At 37.8% G+C, this 23,117-nt stretch overlaps 1 protein-coding gene across 1 annotated transcript in view; it reads right to left on the bottom strand.

Moving 5' to 3' along the window:
• HOMER1 (homer scaffold protein 1) overlaps window positions 1-23,117 on the bottom strand; it is a 135,668-nt gene that overhangs the window by 11,695 nt on the left and 100,856 nt on the right. The window contains exons 6-8 of the mRNA XM_004766815.3: window positions 13,160-13,316; window positions 6,553-6,663; window positions 5,845-5,925 (exon numbers count right to left, since the gene is read on the bottom strand). Coding sequence (XP_004766872.1) covers window positions 5,845-5,925; window positions 6,553-6,663; window positions 13,160-13,316 — 349 coding nt within the window. The remainder of the gene's footprint in view (window positions 1-5,844; window positions 5,926-6,552; window positions 6,664-13,159; window positions 13,317-23,117) is intronic.

Genomic DNA, 23,117 nt, shown 5'->3' with positions numbered 1-23,117 from the left:
AAGGAATTAAATTCTCTTCTTAAAATGCTTGAGAAAGAATAAGTACACCAAAACAAAGTATGAAGCAGGAATAATAAAAATCAAAGGAGAAATTCATGGGGCTCCTGGGTGGCTCAGTGGGTTAAGCCTCTGCCTTCGGTTCAGGTCATGATCCCAGGGTCCTGGGATCGAGCCCCGGATCAGGCTCTCTGCTCAGTGCGGAGCCTGCTCCTCCTCTTTGTCTCTGCCTGCCTCTCTGCCTACTTGTGATCTCTGTCTCTCAAATAAATAAATAAAATCTTAAAAAAAAAAAAAGGAGAAATCCGTAAGGTAGAGGACAGAAAAAAAACAGTGGCACTGATTAGACAAGAAGGACAATGGACAACTATATAAAATAAGATAAGAGAGTGCTCGCTGACTCTGTGAAACCTAGATGGAAGCTTGCACAGCCCAGTGTCTGCAGAAGAAATAGAGAATAATCCAGGAACTACTCCATAAAAATGCACCAGGCCCTGATGGTGTCAGTGTTCAAAGACCCAGGTAGTTTCAATACGCCATCCGCTATTGCAGAGCACAGAAAATGAAGATAACACATCAAGTACGACTGAAGTATTACTGTGTGTAAAGTATAAGCTTGATGCCTCAATCTTATAAAAACAGCTCTCCCCAGAAGAAGAAAATTACAGACCAATACCACAAACGAGAATTGTGTAAAAATGATAAATACTAAAGACCAAAAATCTAATACCACATTAAGAAAATAAGATACCATAGCTAAGTGGTATTTATTCCAGTTATGCAAAGGTGGTTAGGTATTAGAAAATCCACGAATAAAATAAACCATATTAAATAGACCTAGAGAGAAAATTATGATTAACTCCAGAAATACTTAAAAAAAAACAAAAACAAAAAAACCATTAACAAGATTCAACACTCATCCCTGATAAAAACACACTAATAGGAACGAAGGACACTCTCCTAACATGATAAAATGTATTTTAGTATTACAGCCAGCATTTTACTTAATGGAAAAATACTAGAGGTATTTTCACTAAGATGAGGGACAAGATAAGCCCATCATCTCCACTCTTATTTAACACTGTAGTGGTGTTTTTCACAGGTGTAATTGGACAAGAAAAATCAAGAGGCTTAATAATTGGGTGAATAAAAGTAAAATTACCTCTGTGGGCAGTTATGTGTTATAATACCTAAAAAATCTTGAGAATCAATGGAATAAATGACAAAACTAGCTCAAATAATAAAATAATTTAGTCAGGTAGCTGAACGTAAAAATAGCATACAGAATTCAACAGCTTTCAAATATACAAACAATAATCAATTAAAAGATATAATAGTAGAGAAAATCCCATCTGAAATAGAAAAAAAGGAAGATATAATATTAATAAATAAGAAACATGCAAAATAGCATGTTGAACACCTTGAAACACTCCTGAGAAACAAAAAAGTGGATGTGAACAAATGGGAAGACATCCCTTATTCTTGAATAAGACAGAAATTTCAGTAGATATTGCTTCCTTGAAGTCATATTATAAATTTTAAGCAATCCCAATAAAATTTTTTTATGGAGCTTTATTTTCAGTTGACACAAAGATTGGTACCAAACACTGAATTTCATATGATAAAACAAATATGTAAGAATACTGAAAAAAAAAAAAAAAGAAAAAAGAAAAAGGAACTTTGGGAGGAGTTCCTGGTCCTACCAGAAACTGAAGCCTTTACTGTTGGTGCAGTGTGGTACAGAGGCTAGGTGACTAGCGGGCTGGAATAGAAAGCCTCGAGTAGATCAAAATGTGTATAGAAATCAAGTATCTCCAATCTCTGGAAAAATTAATGAAGTTTTAAATAAATGGTAATGAGGTAACTGGACAGACATTTGGAAAGCTACATCCACATCTCATACCACACACAAAAGAATAAACCCAAAACACTCAGAGATCCATGTAAAAAATGAAACCCTGTAAGGACTAGTGGGAAATACACATGAATTCCTGTATCATCTGAGTTTGGAAAAGAGCTATCTAACTATGTGATCTGCAAGCCAGAACCAAGAAAAGAAAAGAGTAATAAATCTGACTATTACATAAAACACCATCTTAGGCAAAGCCAAAAAAAAAAAAAAAATTGGGAGAAATTTTTAACATGTAATCAGATATAAAAAGAACTCCTGCAATATGTAAAGAACTCCAGAAAGAGAACCAAAAATCCTCTAGGTAAAGGGCAAAAGACATGAACACCCATCCACCCATGTACAAAGAGATATTGAAATGACCGCTAAGCTTATGAAAGATGTCCATGTCACTCATGAGATATGCAGATTAAAACTATCATTTCTTATCTATTGACAACACATTTTGTTGGCGAGACAATGGGCAAAGAGGCACTCACAGTAGTGGTTTAAGTAGGCACCAGCACAATCTATTACGGAGGGGAATTTGACATTGTTTAACCAAACTACGTATGTATGTGTTTATTTCCTTACTTAGAAATCTTCCTTCTGAGAATCTATCCTTCCTGGCTAGCTCAGTCTGAAGAGTATGAGACTTTGCATCTTGGTATAGTGAGCTCAAGCCCCACAGTGGGTGCAGAGATTACTAAAAAATAACAAAACAAAACAAAACAAAACAAAACAAAACAAAAGAACTTAAAAAAAAAATCTATCCTGAAGATATACCTCCAACAATAACAAAATACCTGTACACAATATTACTTATGGTAGTAGTGTTGCAGAACACTGGAGACAACATAAATACCCCCATAAAGGAATAGCTGAATAAACTACCACACACACAAGTGAGGGACTTTACAGCTATAACAAGCATGGACAAGATCTAGATGGACTGAAACAGTGACTCCCAGAATGTATTTTCAGTTAAAGAAGCAAAGTGCACATGAGCAATGGAGAGCATGTTACCACTAAAAAAAAGGGGAGGAGAAGGTAAACAAAGAGACCTATCTGTTCATTTGTGTGAAAAGAAATGCAGAAAGGATTAACTAGGAACTAATGAGACTGGTTACCTACAGGTGGCAGGTGGAAATGGGGTGGGAAGGACCGCGTAGATGCTAGGGTAGTAGGGACTAGAGGTGAGGTCTCTAAAAACAACTTTCTGAATAGTCTGACTTTCGGAACCATGCTAATGTTTCATATACTCAGGAAATGCATATATAAATAAAATGTAGAAGAACAGATAAGAAAATATGAAAATAGAATACAATATGATACAAATGAACGTAAGTATGTTTCTTTTTTTTTTTTTAGGCTTTATTTATTTATTTGACAGAGAGAGCACACAAGCAAGGGGAGCAGCAGGCAGAGGGACTAGGAGAGGCTTTAACCCACTCAGCCACCCAGGCGCCCCCACAAAATCTTTAAGAAAAAAAAAAAAAAGAAGAAGAAATTTCTCTCTGGAGAAATAGCTAATTCCAAGGCTGAGGACTGAAAAAAATATAAGATGAGCCTGGAATATGTAGTTGTCCTAAAACATGAAGACATTCTTTAAAGAATGACAGAGTCACATAAAAAGGAAAAAGAAGCTGGACTGAAGGGGTTCCCACTGGCCAAATCTGGGACAACTCAAACATCAAAATAAATACATATGACAACTAAACGCAACACATGAGCCTAGAATAAATCTTGGACCAGAAAAAGAAGTTTTAAACTTTGTTATAAAGGAGATTATTAAGACAATTATGGGAATATGAATAAGGTCTGTAGACATATAGTTTCTTGATTTTGATGGTTATATAAAACAATGCCTTGGGGCACCTGGGTGACTCAGTCATTAAGCGTCTGCCTTCAGCTCAGGTCATGATCTCAGAATACTGGGATGGAGCCCTGCCTTGGGCTCCCCGCTCAGCAGGAAACCTGCTTCTTCCTCTCCCACTCCCCCTGCTTATATTCCTTCTCTCGCTGTCTCTCTCTGTCAAATAAATAAGTAAAATCTTAAATGTGTGTATATATATATAAAATATATGTTTATATATAATATAAATTATATGTTAAGTACAATCTTAAAAATCTTAAATATATATATATCTTAGTTTCTCTGGGACAATGTGTATGTAACTGGGAAAACGTTTGCCAGAACCGTCAGGAACGTGTTGGCAGCGTGGCCGCCTGAAGCGGTGGGGCAGCTGGACAGAAAGAACAGACACTGTGGAGTCCAAACCAACGTGGGTCTCACTCCTTTCTTTCTTTCTTTTTTTTTAAAGATTTTATTTATTTATTTGACAGACAGAGATCACAAGCAGACAGAGAGGCTGGCAGAGAGATAGGAGGAAGCAAGCTTCTGGCTGAGCAGAGAGCCCGATGTGGGACTCAATCCCAGCACCCTGGGATCAAGACCTGAGCCGAAGGCAGAGGCTTTAACCCACTGAGCCATCCAGGCGCCCCGGTCTCACTCCTTTCTAGTCCAGCACCTTGTCAACTTGCAAACACTCCCGAACTGCGGCCTTCTCTTTGAAAATGGGGATACAACACCTGCTAGTGTGAGAGTACGAGCAAAGGCACATGAGTGCTCGGCAAACGCCTAAATCGCGGCAAAGACTCCGAAAATGGCAGCCTGAACCAAAGGAACGAAAGACAAAGCTCCACTGAATTCCCCCCTCTTCTTCAAGCCCTGAGTACATGCTTTATCTTTATCTCAACACCGAGCTTTTTCAACCTTGGCACTATTGACAGTTTGGTCCCGATAATTGGATGTTTAGCAGCATTCTTGACTTCAACCGACTACAGGTCAATAGTACTGCCCGAGTTGTGAAAATCAAAATTGTCTCGGCACATTGCTACATGTCGCCTGGCACAAAACTGCCCCACTCGAGAACCAGTAATTTACACAGATCATTAAAATGTGGGAACAACAATTAATAGGGCTAGCCAAAACAAATCAGATGGCTGCAAGTCAGTGATAGGAGAGGGAGAGGGAGAGGGAAAAGTTTCAGGCCATATGAAAAACCTACAGCTTTTCTCCACTGTCCCAGAATTCTGACTACCTATATAAATGGAGATTGGACAAGTGAACCTATATAAGCCTCAGTTTCCTCCGGTGACTGTTACAAGAAGAAAATGCACAACAGAAGTAAAGTGCTTAGCAGAGTGTCTGGCAAATAGGAAGCCCTCAATGAATGCAAGACTCTCTCATTACAATTGAGGTACTCTCCTAATCCTGGGCTTTCAGGTCCCACTTACCACCCTGATCCAAAATTCCTCACTCTGTACATACATTTATTTCTACTCCAAACTCTAAAGTGGTCCTAATCTTCTTTTATAGAGGCAGCTGACCCCTGGGGTGTAAAAAAAAGGGGGGGGCCAGAGGTGCCAGAGACTTTGATAATGAATTCTAAAAATCTTCCCTAATCACTGATACAGGATATATGTATGTAAATTAGAGTCAGGAAACATTATTTATGCAAAAAAGGTGAGTAAAATTCAGAAGCATAAAGAAAGAAAGATGTTGCTAGCTTAATTTCCATTAGGGCATAACTACTATTGCAATTCATACTCATTAGTGCAGTGTAAAAAAAAAATAAGTAGAACTCTTTGATTGAATGAAATCCACATGAGAAATTCTCTTTAAATTCAGAGTGTTTTTTATGTTAAAAAGTGGAAATTCCTAGGACAATGTACTAAAGGCAATTAATAAATGACCATCTCTGATGATCTTATGCTACCTAGGTGAGGTTATCACAATTTTTGGAGAATCAAAGATCAGCCATGAATCAGATAGTCCTGGAAAAATGACTGACAACCTCCAAAATGAAGTTTCAGGAAAAAAGTCAATACTATGTCAAAGAATGACTGAAGATTCTCTCTATGTAGAGATTAATCAAAATATTATTATTGCTCACCTGTAGTTTCTGAGTCAAAGAGTCCCTCTGTTCTTGTAGTTCTCTGGCATTATCAATTTCTTGTTTTAGTCTTTCTATTTCCTAGAAAAAGTAGAGCAATGTTTTTAGCAACAATATTTAAACTAAATCAAGCACAGAGAAAGTCTTATTTCCCTCCTGAAATTATTGTCTTAGTCCTTAGAAGAGAATAATTTAAAAAACATTCCTTTATGCTGATTTTTAGAAGAGTGAATTCATCTTTATGGGTATGTTGTCTAATACGTGATAATCTGAAGCAACAAGTCTGCTTGGTGGCTTCAGTACAGCACTGCTTAGAAACAACCATCAGAACATTTTAAAGCTGCTTCAAGCCTTGTGGGTATAATTCTTTCCTGTGCTATTAAATCCTATGACTGGAAACCAGAGAAAGCAACAGCTTGTAAAATTCATTTAACCTCTCACAGTTTTCTGTTGATGTTACTAATGCAACTCTCTCACAGAAGGCAAGTATCTCAGTCTGACTGCCTCACCGTAGTTCCTCACAGCAGAAACAAGGATGGAGAAAATAGGAACAAGCTTCGTTGTCAATAGAAAAAAATTTCATCTCCTCCCCCAAAACACCCCACAACCTTACTTTATTCCATAAAGCACTTGTAAATCTGACAGAGTCTCCAGGAGTTTGTGCACCTATGGTAGCTGGGTTACAGATAAATGAGAAGGAACAAATACCTCTTCCTTCACTTTCAGCGTCTCTTCTAGTTCCTGTATTGTCTGGTTTAATTCTGTCTTGTGGGTGTGCACTGCATTGGCTTGGCTACTAACACATTCAAGCTCGGTCACCTAAGATGAAATGAAAACACAGGTTAAGCTGTAGGACTATCTCAAGAGATTTCTTGCAGAAAATATAATAAGCCCCGGACAGGTAAATGATAACTTTTAAACAACATATGAAAATCAATTTTGAGAAATATTAAGATACTTAAGGTAGAATGAATAGATTCTTTAAGGATATGAATTTAGGACAATGAAAAAAAGACTGGGGAATAATTATTTACATGGCTTGGTCATGGAAAAAGTTAGGAAAGCTTAATTGATTAATGACAGTTGAGAACCCCTATAATGAAAGGCTTCTTTAAGAATTTCTTATGACAACATATTCCAAATCAGATAGAGCCATCTGCCTTCCATCTGCAGCTTTCAAATTAAACATGGCTTCTGAAAACTGGCCTTGCCGAAGTGAGAAATTTTTCAAATACATTTCCAAAATGTAAGAGAATCTGGAAGAAAAGATACACTTAAAATACAACTTAAATCAGTCGATACTAGAATGACTTCATATCAATAGTGTCTCTGTAGCAAAAGATAACATTCTTTAGTCGGTAAGAATGTACTAAGGGCCCAAAGAGCTACATAACTTTTAATGAGCACTTGGTATTTTCTGGGAGAAGAGAGAAGGGCAGTGTCCCTCAGAGTTAAACCATCCAACAAAATTGTTGGATCCAATAATCAAAATAGACAGAAGTCAACATAAAAACATGCATGCACACTCCATCACAGCTCTTTACACACATCAGCATCTCATACATTTTGGCTGACTAGAAGAATGCAGTAAATTCTAGACTATTAACGAAACACAAATCCTTCTTCTTCACATTTTCCATTATCTACTTATCCTCCATAAATATTACTCTACATTTCTAAACACTTTCTTCCTTTCTATTCATGTACTAATAGCCTTGTGCAGACCCTGATCATCCAGGCCTAGACCACAGCAATGGTCACAAGAGGACATAATTATTATCTTTGTCTATTTTCACCTCCTATAAACTAACATTCATTATCATTGTGTAACTCCTCCATTCAAAGTCTTTTAAAGTCTCATTTTTTACAATATCAAATCTAAACCCTCAGGTCTTGCATGCATCAGTCCTTAACTACTTAACCATCCTCATCACCCAAGACACCACATATGTGGTTTTTCCAACTAAAAATAGGCAAGTCTCCTCATCCTAAGAATAAACCACTCTCACACCCATCTTGCTGACTTAACTAGAATATCCACTCTCACCACTGAAGCTGTTCAGACATTAGCAAACCTTCAGCTCTCAGCTCAGCATGTACTTTCACCAGAAAGTCATTCCTATTTACTTAATTCCTCTAGGCTCTCCTGTCCTGTGGTCCACAAAATGAAATGTATTCTAAATCTTGGAAATTATTTCTTTATTGTTCAATATATAGCAGTTTTTAAATTTTTTTGTCTTTTGTCCAATTAGATAAATAATGAATTCATTATGGGGAGCTTCCAGTTCTGATTATGATGGAGTACTTTTTACTGGAAAAATTTTCCCACAGTTAACAATTGCAAATCATGACCAAAACATAAAATTCAACTGTTTGAATGCCCTGTTAAGTGACAAAGTAGAGCAAGAGACAGAAAGAAAGCAATCACATTGGGTACCCCAAAGATACAGATGTAGTGGAAAGATGGGCCATCTGTACCCCAACAGTCAAAGCAGCAATGACCACGCTCACCAAACTGTGGAAAGAGCCAAGATGACCTTCAACAGATGAATGGATAAAGAAGATATGGTCCATATATACAATGGAGTATTATGACTTCATCAGAAAGGATGAATACCCAACTTTTATATCAACATGGACAGGACTGGAAGAGATTATGCTGAGTGAAATAAGTCAAGCCGAGAGAGTCAATTATCATATGGTTCACTTACTTGTGGAGCATGAGGAATAACAAGGAAGACATAGGCAGATGGAGAGGAGAAGTGAGTTGGGGGAAATTGGAGGTGGAGATGAACCATGAGAGATTGTGGACTCTGAGAAACAAAGTGAGGGTTTTGGAGGGGAGGGTGGTGGGGGGTTGGGTGAGCCTGGTGGTGAGTATTAAGGAGGGTACGTATTACATGGAGCACTGGGTGTGGTGCATAAACAATGAATCTTGGAACACTAAAAAAAACTTAAATTTAATTAAAAAAATACACATTTACACATCCTTTTGCTTGAAGGACCTCTGCAGTCTAGCTGAACTACTTGACTAGAACTTAAGTAGAAACCTGTGGTCTTATTTCCCTGAGGAGCCTGAGGGTCTGGGGATTCCTTAGCACAGCTGAAACAGCTAGAAATTGGAGGAACTGTATGAAGAAAGCCCCCAAATAAACATACAGACTCCCTTCAAGTCTTTGGCTAACCCTTGAACTACACACACACAGGTAAGATCCAAGGAGTCCAGCATGGGACTGTTGGAAGGAGCTGGAAGGCTGCAGGAGCTGAGTTGTGGTAGGGTTCACCACAGAGAGAAGGGTTTGACGTTTCAGTCCTATCAAATTAGAGGACATGGGTTATTAGCTCAAGCTTTCCAGTGAAACACCAGAAGGGTTATGCCTTAGAAATAAAGATTTCCCAGGACTAGGAAATTTACCATAGGGTTAAAGGGCAAAATTAAAATAAATGGACTCTAATGAAGTCTAAGTCCATACCTCCACAATTTCAGGGAAATCTGTAAGTTTAACTGCTTGGCTCAAACAAAAATCAACAACATTCAGAGTAAGATAAAAGAATCTTACTGTATGTCATCTAATTTCAAATGTCTAACATACAACTAAAATGACTAGACATGTGAAGAACTAGGAAAACACAACCTATGCTAAATACAGAAAGCTGCCCCTTACACCACTCTGGCTGAAACTGCAAAGGAATTTAGGCTCCAAGGAAATGACACCTGATGGAAATTCTAATCTACAAGAGGGAAAGAAGAGCACTGAAAATTATAAATATGAATAAACAGAAAGATTTCATTTCTTAGATCTTTAAAATCCAATTCACAATTTAACCCAAAATTTCCTTAAGGACAGAGATTATACAGTAAGGGGATATGACAGTTCTTTAGTGACTATTTATTGGCTCATGAGTTAACTGTCATGGATTAATTTATTTTATTGTGGTAAAAACCACAGAATAAAATTTATCATCTTAGCCATTTTTAAATGCACAATTCAGTAGTGTTAAGTATATTCACACTGTTATGAAAAAGATCTCCAGAAATTTATCATCTTGCAAAATGGAAATTCTATACATATTAAACAACAACTTCCTTCTTCTTCCTCGTAAGTTAACCTTTATACATACAATAGGATGACATTTACTCAGATTTCTTACTCTCCCTCCCTGTCTCTATTTCATATTACTTTCCCTGTCACCCTGATCCTACTCCAGTCCTCAAATTGTACTCTGGTAGTAAACCCATTTCCTATGGTCTATGAAATTCACTTCTTTGGTATGCTTCCTAAAAAAAGAAACTAGTGGCATCTAAGTCCTACTGGGTAAATGCAAATGCTCTGAATACAAAAAAATTCTTCTCAAGTAACTGTTTGGGCTTCTAATGTTATTTATACTGGGATTTCTGATCTTCTTTTCCTGTTTGAAATTACAAATACAAGTGTCCCCCACTTCCTGAGAGTTTGCATTAGGCCACTTCACATTCATAAAAGACCTGTATTAGTATGGTAACAGCTTTTATGGGCAAAACTAAAAATGGTCCTCAGATTTGTCGGTTAGCAAAAACAGATACTAACATAGGTCTTTCATAAAGACAAAGTGAACTTCTGGAAAGCAGGAGATACTCTTCACTTCATACTACTTTGGCTTAAGAAAGGTTTCACAGATGACATGATTCTTTATATGGAAAACCCAAAAGACTCCACCCCCAAACTACTAGAACTCATACAACAATTCAGCAACGTGGCAGGATACAAAGTCAATGTACAGAAATCAGTGGCTTTCTTATACACTAATAATGAAAATACAGAAAGGGAAATTAGAGAATCAATTCCATTTACTATAGCACCAAGAACCATAAGGTACCTGGGAATAAACCCAACCAAAGAGGTAAAGGATCTGTACCCGAGGAATTACAGAACACTCATGAAAGAAACTGAAGAAGACACAAAAAGATGGAAGACCATTCCATGCTCTTGGATTGGAAGAATAAACATTGTTAAAATGACTATACTGCCTAGAGCAATCTATACTTTTAATGTTATTCCGATAAAAATTCCACCGGTATTCTTCAAAGAGCTGGAGCAAATAATCTTAAAATTTGTATGGAATCAGAAGAGACCCCGAATCGCTAAGAAAATGTTGAAAAACAAAAATAAAGCTGGGGGCATCATGTTACCTGATTTCAAGCTTTATTACAAAGCTGTGATCACCAAGACAGCATGGTATTGGCATAAAAACAGACACATAGACCAGTGGAACAGAGTAGAGAGCCCAGATATGGACCCTCAACTCTATGGTCAATTAATCTTCGACAAAACAGGAAAAAATATACAGTGGAAAAAAGACAGTCTCTTCAATAAATGGTACTAGGAAAACTGGACAGCTATATGTAGAAGAATGAAACTCGACCATTCTCTTACACCGTACACAAAGATAAACTCAAAATGGATAAAAGACTTCAACGTGAGACAGGAATCCATCAGAATCCTAGAGGAGTACATAGGCAGTAATCTCTTCGATATCAGCTACAACAACTTCTTTCAAGCTATGTCTCCAAAGGCAAAGGAAACAAAAGCGAAAATAAACTTTTGGGACTTCATCAAAATCAAAAGCTTCTGCACAGCAAAGGAAACAGTCAAAAAAACAAAGAGGCAACCCATGGAATGGGAGAAGATATTTGCAAATGACAGTACAGACAAAAGGTTGATATCCAGGATCTATAATGAACTCCTCAAACTCAACACACACGAAACAGGCAAACATATCAAAAAATGGGCAGAAGATATGAACAGACACTTCTCCAATCAAGACATACAAATGGCTATCAGACACATGAAAAAATGTTCATCATCATTAGCTCTCAGGGAGATTCAAATTAAAACCACATTGAGATATCACCTTACACCAGTTAGAATGGCCAAAATTAACAAAACAGGAAACAACATGTGTTGGAGAGGATGTGGAGAAAGGGGAACCCTCTTACACTGTTGGTGGGAATGCAAGTTGGTGCAGCCTCTTTGGAGAACAGTGTGGAGATTCTTCAAGAAAGTAAAAATAGAGCTTCCCTATGACCCTGCAATTGCACTCCTGGGTATTTACCCCAATGATACAGATGTCATGACAAGAAGGGCCATCTGTACCCCAATGTTTATAGCAGCAATGGCCATGGTCACCAAACTATGGAAAGAACCAAGATGCCCTTCAACGGACAAATGGATAAGGAAGATGTGGTCCATATACACTATGGAGTATTATGCCTCCATCAGAAAGGACGAATACCCAACTTTTGTAGCAACATGGACGGGACTGGAAGAGATTATGCTGAGTGAAATAAGTCAAGCAGAGAGAGTCAATTATCATGTGGTTTCATTTATTTGTGGAGCATAACAAATAACATGGAGGACATGGGGAGATAGAGAGGAGAAGAGAGTTGGGGGAAATTGGAAGGGGAGGTGAACCACGAGAGACTGTGGACTCTGAAAAACAATCTGAGGGTTTTGAAGGGGCGGGGGGTGAGAGGTCGGGGTACCAGGTGGTGCGTATTATAGAGGGCACAGATTGCATGGAGCACTGGGTTTGGTACCAAAATGATGAATACTGTTATGCTGAAAATAAAGAATAAATTTAAAAAAAAAAAAAAAAAGAAAGGTTTCACAGGATTGCTTTGCTTTCGGATAGTGGGGGAAACTTTGTGTAACCAACCTTTATAAAGAACTTCTTACCTGTATTTTTTAAGTTGCTCCTTCCTCAAAAAAACAATAAAATTAAATAATAAAAGTATCTATCATTAACTCGGTGCAACTGCACATCAATTCATTTTCTCTATTCATTTTCACAGGAATTCTAGAGACTATATATTATTATTCCTATTTTATACATAGATTATTGAGCAGAAAGGGGTAACTTACCAAAGGTCAGAGAGCTAGTAAGTGGCAGAATAGAAAAGTATTTTTCTTTTTAAAATATTTTATTTATTTGACTGAGAGAGAGAGAGATCACAAGTAGGCAGAGAGGCAAGCAGATAGAGAGGGAGAAGCAGGCTCCCTGCTGAGCAGAGAGCCCAACGCGGGACTCGATCCCAGGACCCTGAGATCATGACCTGAGCTGAAGGCAGATGCTTAACCCACTGAGCCACACTGGCGCCCCAGAAAAGTATTTTTCTTAACTAAATAAATCTACATTTGCTACCATCTATATGTATGTTCTGACAAGAAATGACTATCTCCAGATGTCCTTGCAAGGAACCTACATGTATGTCTCTGCTGGTCAGGAAGACCTGTTAGCCATCAGTCCCCAGGGCCAGCTGCAGCTCTGAGCTTACCCGCTTGTGCAGACGTTCTGCTTCCTCCTGATAGGCAGCAAGCTGCTGTTTCCATTGTTTCACATTGGCAGTGGACTCCAACAGGGCCGCAGTGAGTTTGGCATTATTTCCTTTGAGGGTAGCCAGTTCAGCCTCCCAGTGTTTGCTGATTGCTGAACTAAAAGAGAAGAAAATTCTATTACACTGAATATTGTCACTTTGGAGGTGCAGCAGTACTCCATTCTATTAGTTTTATCGTTTTACAGCCTATGAATGTCTCAAAGATAATCTGAAAAGAATAAAAACAAATATTTCATTGAAATCCTGCAAGTGAGGAAACAGAAAAGTATCACAGTAATAGGCTTAATGCAGACTAGTTCTCACCTTCATTAGGACAGATACTATATCTACAGAACAGTTTCTACCCATTCTCTTTTGAGGAATAAACATTATATCCTGAAAAATATCTACAGGCAAACCTAACAATGTACTGTGTTATTTTTTAAAGGCAGGTATTAAATTTTTTATTTTTAATAAAAATATGGCTGACATATAATATGATATTTCTAGAGTATAACAGTGATAATCATATACAATTTACAATTTTGGGATCTAGTTTTCTAACAGACCAAAACACACACAGGATCCAGTGTATTGCTCTGGATCCACCCGTCTGATTATATTCTGATTTTTGTTTGTGTGTGTGTATGTGTGTGTTTAATATTTTATTTATTTATTTGACAGAGAGACCACAGGCAGGCAGAGACAGAGAGGGGGAAGCAGGCTCCTGGCTGAGCAGGGAGCCCAATTCGGGGCTCAATCCCTGGAACCTTGTGATCATGACCTGAGCCGAAAGCAGATGCTTAACAACTGAGCCACCCAGGTGTCCCCATACCATATCTTCTTTATCCATTCATCTATTATTGATGGACCTTGTGCTGCTTCCCTATCTTGGCTATTGTAAATAATGCTGCAATAAACCTAAGGGTGCATGTATCTTTTAGAAAGTATTTTCATTTTCTTTAGATAAATACCCAGAAGTGAAATTAATGGATCGTATAATATTTCTATTTTTAATTTCTGAGAAACCTTTAAACTGTTTTTGGCTGCACCAAATGCAGGAAATCCTGAAGTACAATTTCATTCCTTTGTGAAACACGTAAGGATGCTGCAAAGTCAATAAGGTTTGAGACATGTAATGTAGTATTTCTTCTGTAACTGTTACTGATTTATTTCACATTACTCATAATTTTTAAATGCCCAATACACGAAAAACTTGTCACAATACATTTACTTCAGGTATTATGATAGGCTACACCTAGAAATTGGTCCTAATGACTTAATTTCTGATAGAATTCCATGTCACATATAAAACAAACAAAAAACCCTAACTCAAAAATGGATGAAGGACCTCAGTGTGAGAAAGGAATCCATCAAAATCCTTGAGGAGAACACAGGCAACAACCTTTTCGACCTCAGCTGCAGCAACATCTTCCTAGGAACAACGCCAAAGGCAAGGGAAGCAAGGGCAAAAATGAACTATTGGGATTTAATCAAGATCAAAAACTTTTGCACAGCAAAGGAAACAGTTAACAAAACCAAAAGACAACTGACAGAATGGGAGAAGATATTTGCAAGCAACATATCAGAAAAAGGGCTAGTGTCCAAAATCTATAAAGAACTTAGCAAACTCAACACCCAAAGAACAAATAATCCAATCAAGAAATGGGCAGAAGACATGAACAGACATTTCTGCAAAGAAGACATCCAGATGGCCAATAGACACATGAAAAAGTGCTCCATATCACTCGGCATCAGGGAAATACAAATCAAAACCACAATGAGATATCACCTCACACCAGTCAGAATCACTAAAATTAACCAGTCAGGAAATGACAGATGCTGGCGAGGATGCGGAGAAAGGGGAACCCTCCTACACTGTTGGTGGGAATGCAAGCTGGTGCAGCCACTCTGGAAAACAGCATGGAGGTTCCTCAAAATGTTGAAAATAGAACTACCCTATGACCCAGCAATTGCACTACTGGGTATTTACCCTAAAGATACAAATGTAGTGATCCGAAGGGGCACGTGCACCCAAATGTTTATAGCAGCAATGTCCACAATAGCCAAACTATGGAAAGAACCTAGATATCCATCAACAGATGAATGGATCAAGAAGATGTGGTATATATACACAATGGAATACTATGCAACCATCAAAAGAAATGAAATCTTGCCATTTGCGACAACGTGGATGGAGCTAGAGGGTATCATGCTTAGCGAAATAAGTCAAGTGGAGAAAGACAACTATCATATGATCTCTCTGATATGAGGAAGTGGTGATGCAACATGGGGCCTTAAGTGGGTAGGAGAAAAAATGAAAAAATGAAACAAGATGGGATTGGGAGGGAGACAAACCATAAGTGACTCTTAATCTCACAAGACAAACTGAGGGTTGCTGCGGGGAGGGGGTTTGGGAAAGGGGGGTGGGGTTATGGACATTGGGGAGGGTATGTGCTATGGTGAATGCTGTGAAGTGTGTAAACCTGGTGATTTACAGACCTGTACCCCTGGGGATAAAAATATATTATATGTTTATAAAAAAATTAAAAAAAAACCCTAAAAGCAAAAAACTATTTCCTCATTTACTGTTCTACTTAATAAGTTATCCAAAGTTAATTGCCTGAACCAGGACAATTTTTCTATTACAAAGACAATCCTATTAACTGGAAAGATTCCTCTCTTGATAATTCCTTTGTTAACTGTCCCCCAAAGAAAGAATTGCCTCATCTGAAAGAAAAAGATGTATTTATTTGAGAGAGAGAGACCACACACTCAGGGGGTGGGCAGGGGACAGGAGAGAGAGAATCTCAATCAGACTCCCGATTGAACACGGAGCCTGGAATGGGGCTCAAGACTGCAGGACTTTGAGATCATGACCTGAACCAAAAACAAGAGTAAGATGCCTAACTACTGAGCCACCCAGACACCCCTCTTCTTATTATTTAACAGTTTCCTTCTTCTAGTGAAATTCTATAAACCTCATCCCGTTAACTAACTAGTGATGATGATAGCTTTCTGTAATCTGCATTTTTGGTTTTTGGTAGGTTATTTGTATCACAGAGTAAATCTTTGATGGACTGATTTTTCTTTTTCTTCTTTTTTAAGAGAGGGAGCTAGGAAAAGAGGGAGGGGGAAAGAGAGGGAGAGATGGGAGTGGGGAGGGATAAAGGGAGAGAGAGAATCTTAAGCAGGCTCCATGTCCGGCATGGGAATTGATTTCATAAGCCTGAGCTCCATGACCTGAGTAGAAATCAAGAGTTGGATGCTTAACTGAATGAGCCGCCCAGTCACCCTGGACTGATATTTTTTAAAGCAATTTAATTATGTAGTATATAAAAGAAAGCATGTTCTTATCAGTAAGATCTCTAAATCTCATCACTAATAAGAAGATGTATCAGCAACTTGAACCCTCTGATATAATGCATAGAGAAAGACACAAGATAATTTCTGTGGTATTCTTGCCAAAAAGGCATAACCTCATTCTAATCATGAGATAACATTATAAACCCAAACTGAGGATATTCTACAAAATAACTATTTGCGGGGTGCCTGGCTAGCACAGTGGGTTAAAGCCTCTGCCTTTGGCTCAGGTCATGATGGCAGGGTCCTGGGATCACACCCTGAATCAGGCTCTCTGCTGAGCAGAGAGCCTGCACTCTCTCTCTGCCTGCCTCTCTGCCTACTTCTAATCTCTGTCTGTCAAATAAATAAATAAAATCTTAAACAAAACAAAACAAAACTGGTTGGTACTCTTCCAGTGTCAAGAGAAGACAAGAGTGAGAAACAGAATGGTGGAGAATAAGAAGACATAATTAAATGCAAGTGGATAGATTCCTAATAGGAAGTGGATAGATTCCTAATAGGAAAAGGGCAATGATGAAAACAAGTCTCGAAACCGGAGTTAGTACTACTGTATTGATATTAATTTGATAATTATTATGACTTTAAGAAATGCTAACACTAAAGGAAGCTGGGTGAGGGTTTCTTTACATAGTTTTTTAACTCTTCTATAAGTCTAAAATTAGTTACAAATAAAAAGTTTTAAAATTTTTCTAAAGTTTACTAAGTGAGAAAATTTCATCTAAACATGAAAGGACAAAAATCAAACAATAAGCTAAGCCATTAATTTATAACCCACTTCTATCCTTGAAAAGAAAATTCCTTTCTATTCTGTCTTTTGTGGAATAATTTTCCAAATTCGGTTTTTCTGAGCAAAGCATGCACCTGTTCTGACTTAATTACGTATTTTTTAAAACCACCTACCACTTTTTTTTTCCCTATAGAGGAGTTTTATTTAAGGAGACCCTTCAATCTGACAACTAAAATCTTATTGAACTAATTTAAACACTTGATATATGCAAATATCAAACTCCTGGGGGCATCTTTTGTTACATTTGATCTTTTGTCCTCAGTTTCAGAAATCCCTCTAGAGTCATAAAGGGGAAATGGAGATCTCGCTATTCAAAAGAAGCTCCTTTCAACTACAACTGAGTTTATGTTAATGAGGTCATTTTTAGAACCCTTCTAAAGATGTGGGGGCTGCTTTCCAGGAAAACCAACTTTGACTAATGAGTTGAAACTTTCAGTCCCACATCCTGGTCTACAGGGAGGGGAGAGGGGCTAGAAGTCAGTCACCAAGGGCCATTGAGTTTATCAATCATATCTGAGCAATGAAGCCTCCATAAAACCCCAAAAGAATGGGTTTCTGAGAGCTTTCAAGGATGTTGGTGACCCAAAAACATCCATATGCTAGACCCCAAACTCCACAGAAAAAGCTCCTGCTTTCATGATCTTGTCTTATGCATCATTTCACCCGGCTCTTCATTCATATCCTTTACAATAAACTGATCATCTAGTAAGTAAAACCAGTTTCCTCAGTTCTGTGAGCCACTCTAGCAACTTAATCCAACAACTTGTGGGAACCTCTAATTTATAGCCAATATATATCAGAAACAACCTGGACTTGAGATTGACATCTGAAGAGGAAGCAGTATTGTGGGTCTGTGCCCTTACCTTGTGAAGTCTAACACTACCTCCAGGTAGTTGAAGAATTGAGTTAAGTTTTGGGGACACCCAAACAACATCCATGGAAAACTGTTTTAATTGTTTGGTGGTATCAATCTGCCTAATCTTCTTGGATTGAGACACATGGGTTACATCTCCTGTTCTAGTCAAGCTGGCTTGCCTGAGAGGGTTTCTTCCTCCCAATCAGACTTTCACTATGAATTTATGCTCTAAATTTTCTATATTCAGCATCAAACTTCAAGAATACATTCTTCTCTTTCACAGATTCAGGTCTTCTCCAACAAGTATTTTCTAGCTATACCACCGATCCTTCCACTTTGAGCACAGCTCAGTGTTTGCCAATCTATGCAGGTTTAGCTAACACATGACAACCTAAATGGGGGGGAGGGGGGAAGGTATTCATTAAAGTAAAATGCATTCTTTATGAAGTAATTACAAAACCAACCTAAGGTTAAATTAATTAACATAATGAATAGTAAATGCTTTAACTATTAAATTTTAATTAAGTTTTTAATATAAGTTTAAATGTAAGTATTTTGAATCTTACATTTGGGACAGGATTTCCACTGGCCTTGATTAGTACAGTCTATGGATTCTACTCTTTAGATGTCCATTCTAAATCAATCTATCAAGCATACAAAATAACAAGAGATTTCATATATAAAACACAGATCTGGAACTTGGAGAATCCACAAAGGACCTGTTCAGGAAAAGGTTAGTATTCCTAAACAGAATGTCTTGTTTTGGTGTAATTTAGAAATCAGTTCATTTGGCCAATTGAAATTAGCCAAACTGGGGACACCGGGGTGGCTTAGTCAGTTAAGCACCCGCCTTTGGCTTAGGTCATGTTCCTGGGATGCTAGGGCTGAACCCCAAGTGAGGCATCCTGCTCAGTGGGGAGTCTGTTTCTCCCTCTCCCTCTGCCCCCCACTCCAGCACTCTCTAATAAATAAATCTTAAAGTTAGCCGAACTGGAACACAAAGAGAAAAAAAAGAAAAAAGAAACACAGTATCTAAGACATGCGGGGGGGCGGGGGGGTAGGGGAGGAGAGTGGATACCAAACTGTCTAACAAATGTCTAATTGGCATCCTAGAAAGAGAAAAGAAAAAAAAGATAACAGAAGAAATAATTGAAGGTGCAATGCATGAGAATTAAAAAATAAATAAATAAAGGTCATTTAATGACAAATCCAAAAGGCCCCAAAACATATTACATATAAAGGAACAAAATGACAGTTACAGTAGTTTCTCATCAAACTATGCAGTCCAGAAGGCAACAATGTGATAGTGCCAAAAGAAAATAATTCTCAACCCAGAATTTTACACACAGTGATAAGACGTTTCTAAATGAAGGCGAAATAATGAGTTTTTCAGACAAAGAGAAGCTGGGGAATTCATTACCATTAGATATTACAGGAAATATATGAAAGGAAGTTCTTGTATTATGTCAGACAGTAAGTGGGATCTTCACAAAGAAATGAAAATATCTGGAAATGATTGAATTGAAGATTAAAAAAAATCTAAAGGCAATTCAAAGGAAAAAGAATAGCCTTTTAAACAAATGATGCTAAATGAACTAGATAAACACACACACACAGAATCTTGAGTTATGTCTCATAATCCCATATAAAATTTAGCTGAAAACTTAAAACTGTTATAAAATATAAAACTCCTAGAAGAAACCACAGGAGACAATCTTTTCACCATGGTTTAGGGAAAGGTTTCTTAGATAAAACACCAAAAGCAGGATACATGAAAAAATAAAAGGATTTCATAACAATTAGAAACTTCTCTTTGAAAGACACCATTAAAAAAACAATGAAGAGATTCTAGAATGCAAGGAAGGTTCAACATATAAAAATCAATGTAGGGGCACCTACATGGGTCAGCTGATTAAGTGCCTGCCTTCAGCTCAGGTCATGAACCCAGGGTCCTGGGATTGAGTTCTATATGGGGCAGGGGATGGGGGTGTCCCTGCTCAGCAACTTGTCTGCTTTTCCCTCTGCCCCTCTCCTTGCTCATGCTTGAACTCACTCTCTTTCTCTCTCTGAAATATATAAATAAATACAAATCTTTTAAAAAATCAGTGTAATAGGGGTGTCTGGGTGGCTCAGTCATTAAGTGTCTGCCTTCGGCTCAGGTCATGATCACAGGATCTTGGGATTGAGCCCTGGATCAGGCTCCCTATTCAGCAGGAAGCTGCTTCTTCCTCTCTACTCTCCCTGCCTGTGTTCCCTCTCTTGCTGTCTGTCTGTCAAATAAATAAGTCTTTAAAAATAAATCAGTGAAATGCACCACATTAACAGAAAAGAAAAAAACGCACGATCATCTCAAATGATGTAGGAAACACATTTGACAAAACTCAATACACTTTTTATTAAAAAAAAAAAAAACACTCAATAAATGAGGAATAGAAGGAAACTACCTCAATGTAATAAAGGCCATATATGAAAAGTACACAGCTAATGTCAGACTCAAATATCAAAGACTGAAATCTTTTCCTCGAAGATCAGAAACAAGACAAGGATGCTCACTGTCACCACTCCAAATTCAAATTGGTACTAAAAGTCCTAGCCAGCACCAGTAGGCATAAAAATGAATAGAAGATGTCTAAATTAAAAAGGAAGAAGTAAAAATATCTGTTTGTAGGTGACATGATTTATATGTTGAGTACCCTAAAGATTTCACAAAAAGGCTATTAGAACTACCAAATGAGTTGCCCAAAGTTGCAGGACACAAAAAACACACATAGGCATCTGAATAGGCAAAGAAGTCAAACTCTCTCTACAGATGACATGAAATTCTATGTGGAAAAACCATTAGACTCCACTCCAAAATTGCTAGAAATCAAACAGGAATTGAGCAAAGTGGAAGGATATAAAATCAATGCACAGAAATCAGTTACATTTCTATACACAAACAATGAGATAAAAGAAAGAGAAACTAAAGCGTTGATCTCATTTACAATTGTACCCCAAACCATAAGATACCTAGGGATAAACCTAACTAAAGAGGCAAAGAATCTGTACTCCGAAAACTATATAGATCACTCAGTGAAAGAAACTGAGGAAGACACAAAGAAATGGGAACGTTCCATGCTCATAGATTGGAAGAACAAATGTTAAAGTGTCCATGCTACCTAGAGCAATCCACACATTCAATACCATCTCTATCAAAATACCATCAACTGTTTTTAAAAAAATGGAACAAATACTCCTAAAATTTGTATGGAACCAGAAAAGACCCCAAATAGCCAGAGGAGTGTTGAAAAAGAAAACCAAAACTGGTAGCATCACAATTCTGGACTTAAAGCTCTATTACAAAGTAGCTATCATCAAGATAGAATGGTACTGTCATAAAAACAGACATATAGATCAATGGAACAGAACAGAAAAACCAGAAATGGACCCTCAACTCTATGGTCAACTAATCTTCAACAAAGGAGGAAATAGGTTCAATGGAAAAAAGATAGTCTCTTCAACAAATGATGTAGGGAGGACTGGACAGTCACATGCAGAAAAATGAAACTGGACCATTTCCTTATACCATACACAAAAATAGACTGAAAATGGGTGAAAGACCTCAATGTGAGACAGGAATCCATCCAAATCCTAGAGGAGAATACAAATAGCAACCTCTTCGACCTAGACACATCACCAATCGCAAGGGAAGCAAGGGCAAAAATGAACTAGTGGGACTTCATCAAGATAAAAAGCTTTTGCACAGCAAAGAAAACAGTTGACAAAACCAAAAGATAACTGACAGAATGGGAGAAGATATTTGCAAACGACCTATCAGATAAAGGGCTAGGATTCCAAATCTATAAAGAACTTACCAAACTCAACACCCAAAGAACAAGGAATCCAATCAAGAAATGGGCAGAAGACATGAACAGAGATTTCTGCAAAGAAGACATCCAGATGGCCAACAGGCAAATGAAAAAGTGTTCAATGTTACTTGGCATCAGGGAAATACAAATCAAAACCTCAATGAGAGGTTTTTACAAGTCAGGAAACAACAGATGTTGGTGAGAATGTGTAGAAAGGGGAACCCTCCTACACTGCTGGTGGGAATGCAAGCTGGTGCAGTCGCTCTGGAAAACAGTATGGAGGTTGCTCAAAAAAGTTGAAAACAGAGCTACCCTATGACCCAGCAATTGCACTACTGGGTGTTTATCCCCAAAATTCAAATGTAGTGATCCAAAGGGGCACAGGCACCCCAATGTTTAGAGCAGCAATGTCCACAATAGCCAAATGATGGCAAAAGCCCACATGTCCACCAGCAGATGAATGGATAAAGAAGAGGTAGTATATATACACAATGGAATATTATGCAGCCATCAAAAAATGAAATCAAACCATCTTCAATGACATGGAAGGAACTAGAGGGTATTATGCTAAGTGAAATAAGTCAATCAGAGAAAGACAATTATCCTATTATCTTACCGAAACGAGGAAGTTGAGAAACAAAACAGAGGATCATAGGGGAAGAGAGGGGAAAAAAATGAAGTAAGATGAAACCAGAGAGGGAGACAAACTAGAAGAGACTCTTAATCTCAGGAAACAAAGTGAGGGTTGCTGGATGGGAGAGGGGTGAGAGGGATAGGGTGGCCAGGTGATGGACATTGTGGAAGGAATGAGCTCTGAGTGCTGTGACTCATGTAAGAATGATGAGTTACAGACATGTACCTCTGAAATAAATAATATATGTTAGTAAAAAAGAAAAGTGAATTCTACCATATTTATAAATCATACTTCAATTTAAAAAATTACCACATTACCAAAAGGAAAAAAAACGGCTTTCTAAACACTCTTGTATACACTTTCTGTGACTGTAGGATTATAAACTTCAAGAGCTGGAAAGGTCTTCTTAAACTGGTAGAGTAGTCTCT

This window comes from Mustela putorius, unplaced genomic scaffold (assembly GCF_011764305.1).
Source record: "Mustela putorius furo isolate JIRA1106 unplaced genomic scaffold, ASM1176430v1.1 tig00537350_pilon_pilon_pilon, whole genome shotgun sequence".
Taxonomy (NCBI): Eukaryota; Metazoa; Chordata; class Mammalia; order Carnivora; family Mustelidae; genus Mustela; species Mustela putorius.
The sequence above is the reverse complement of the archived record's forward strand: the minus strand, read 5'-3'. Positions and strand labels throughout refer to the sequence as shown.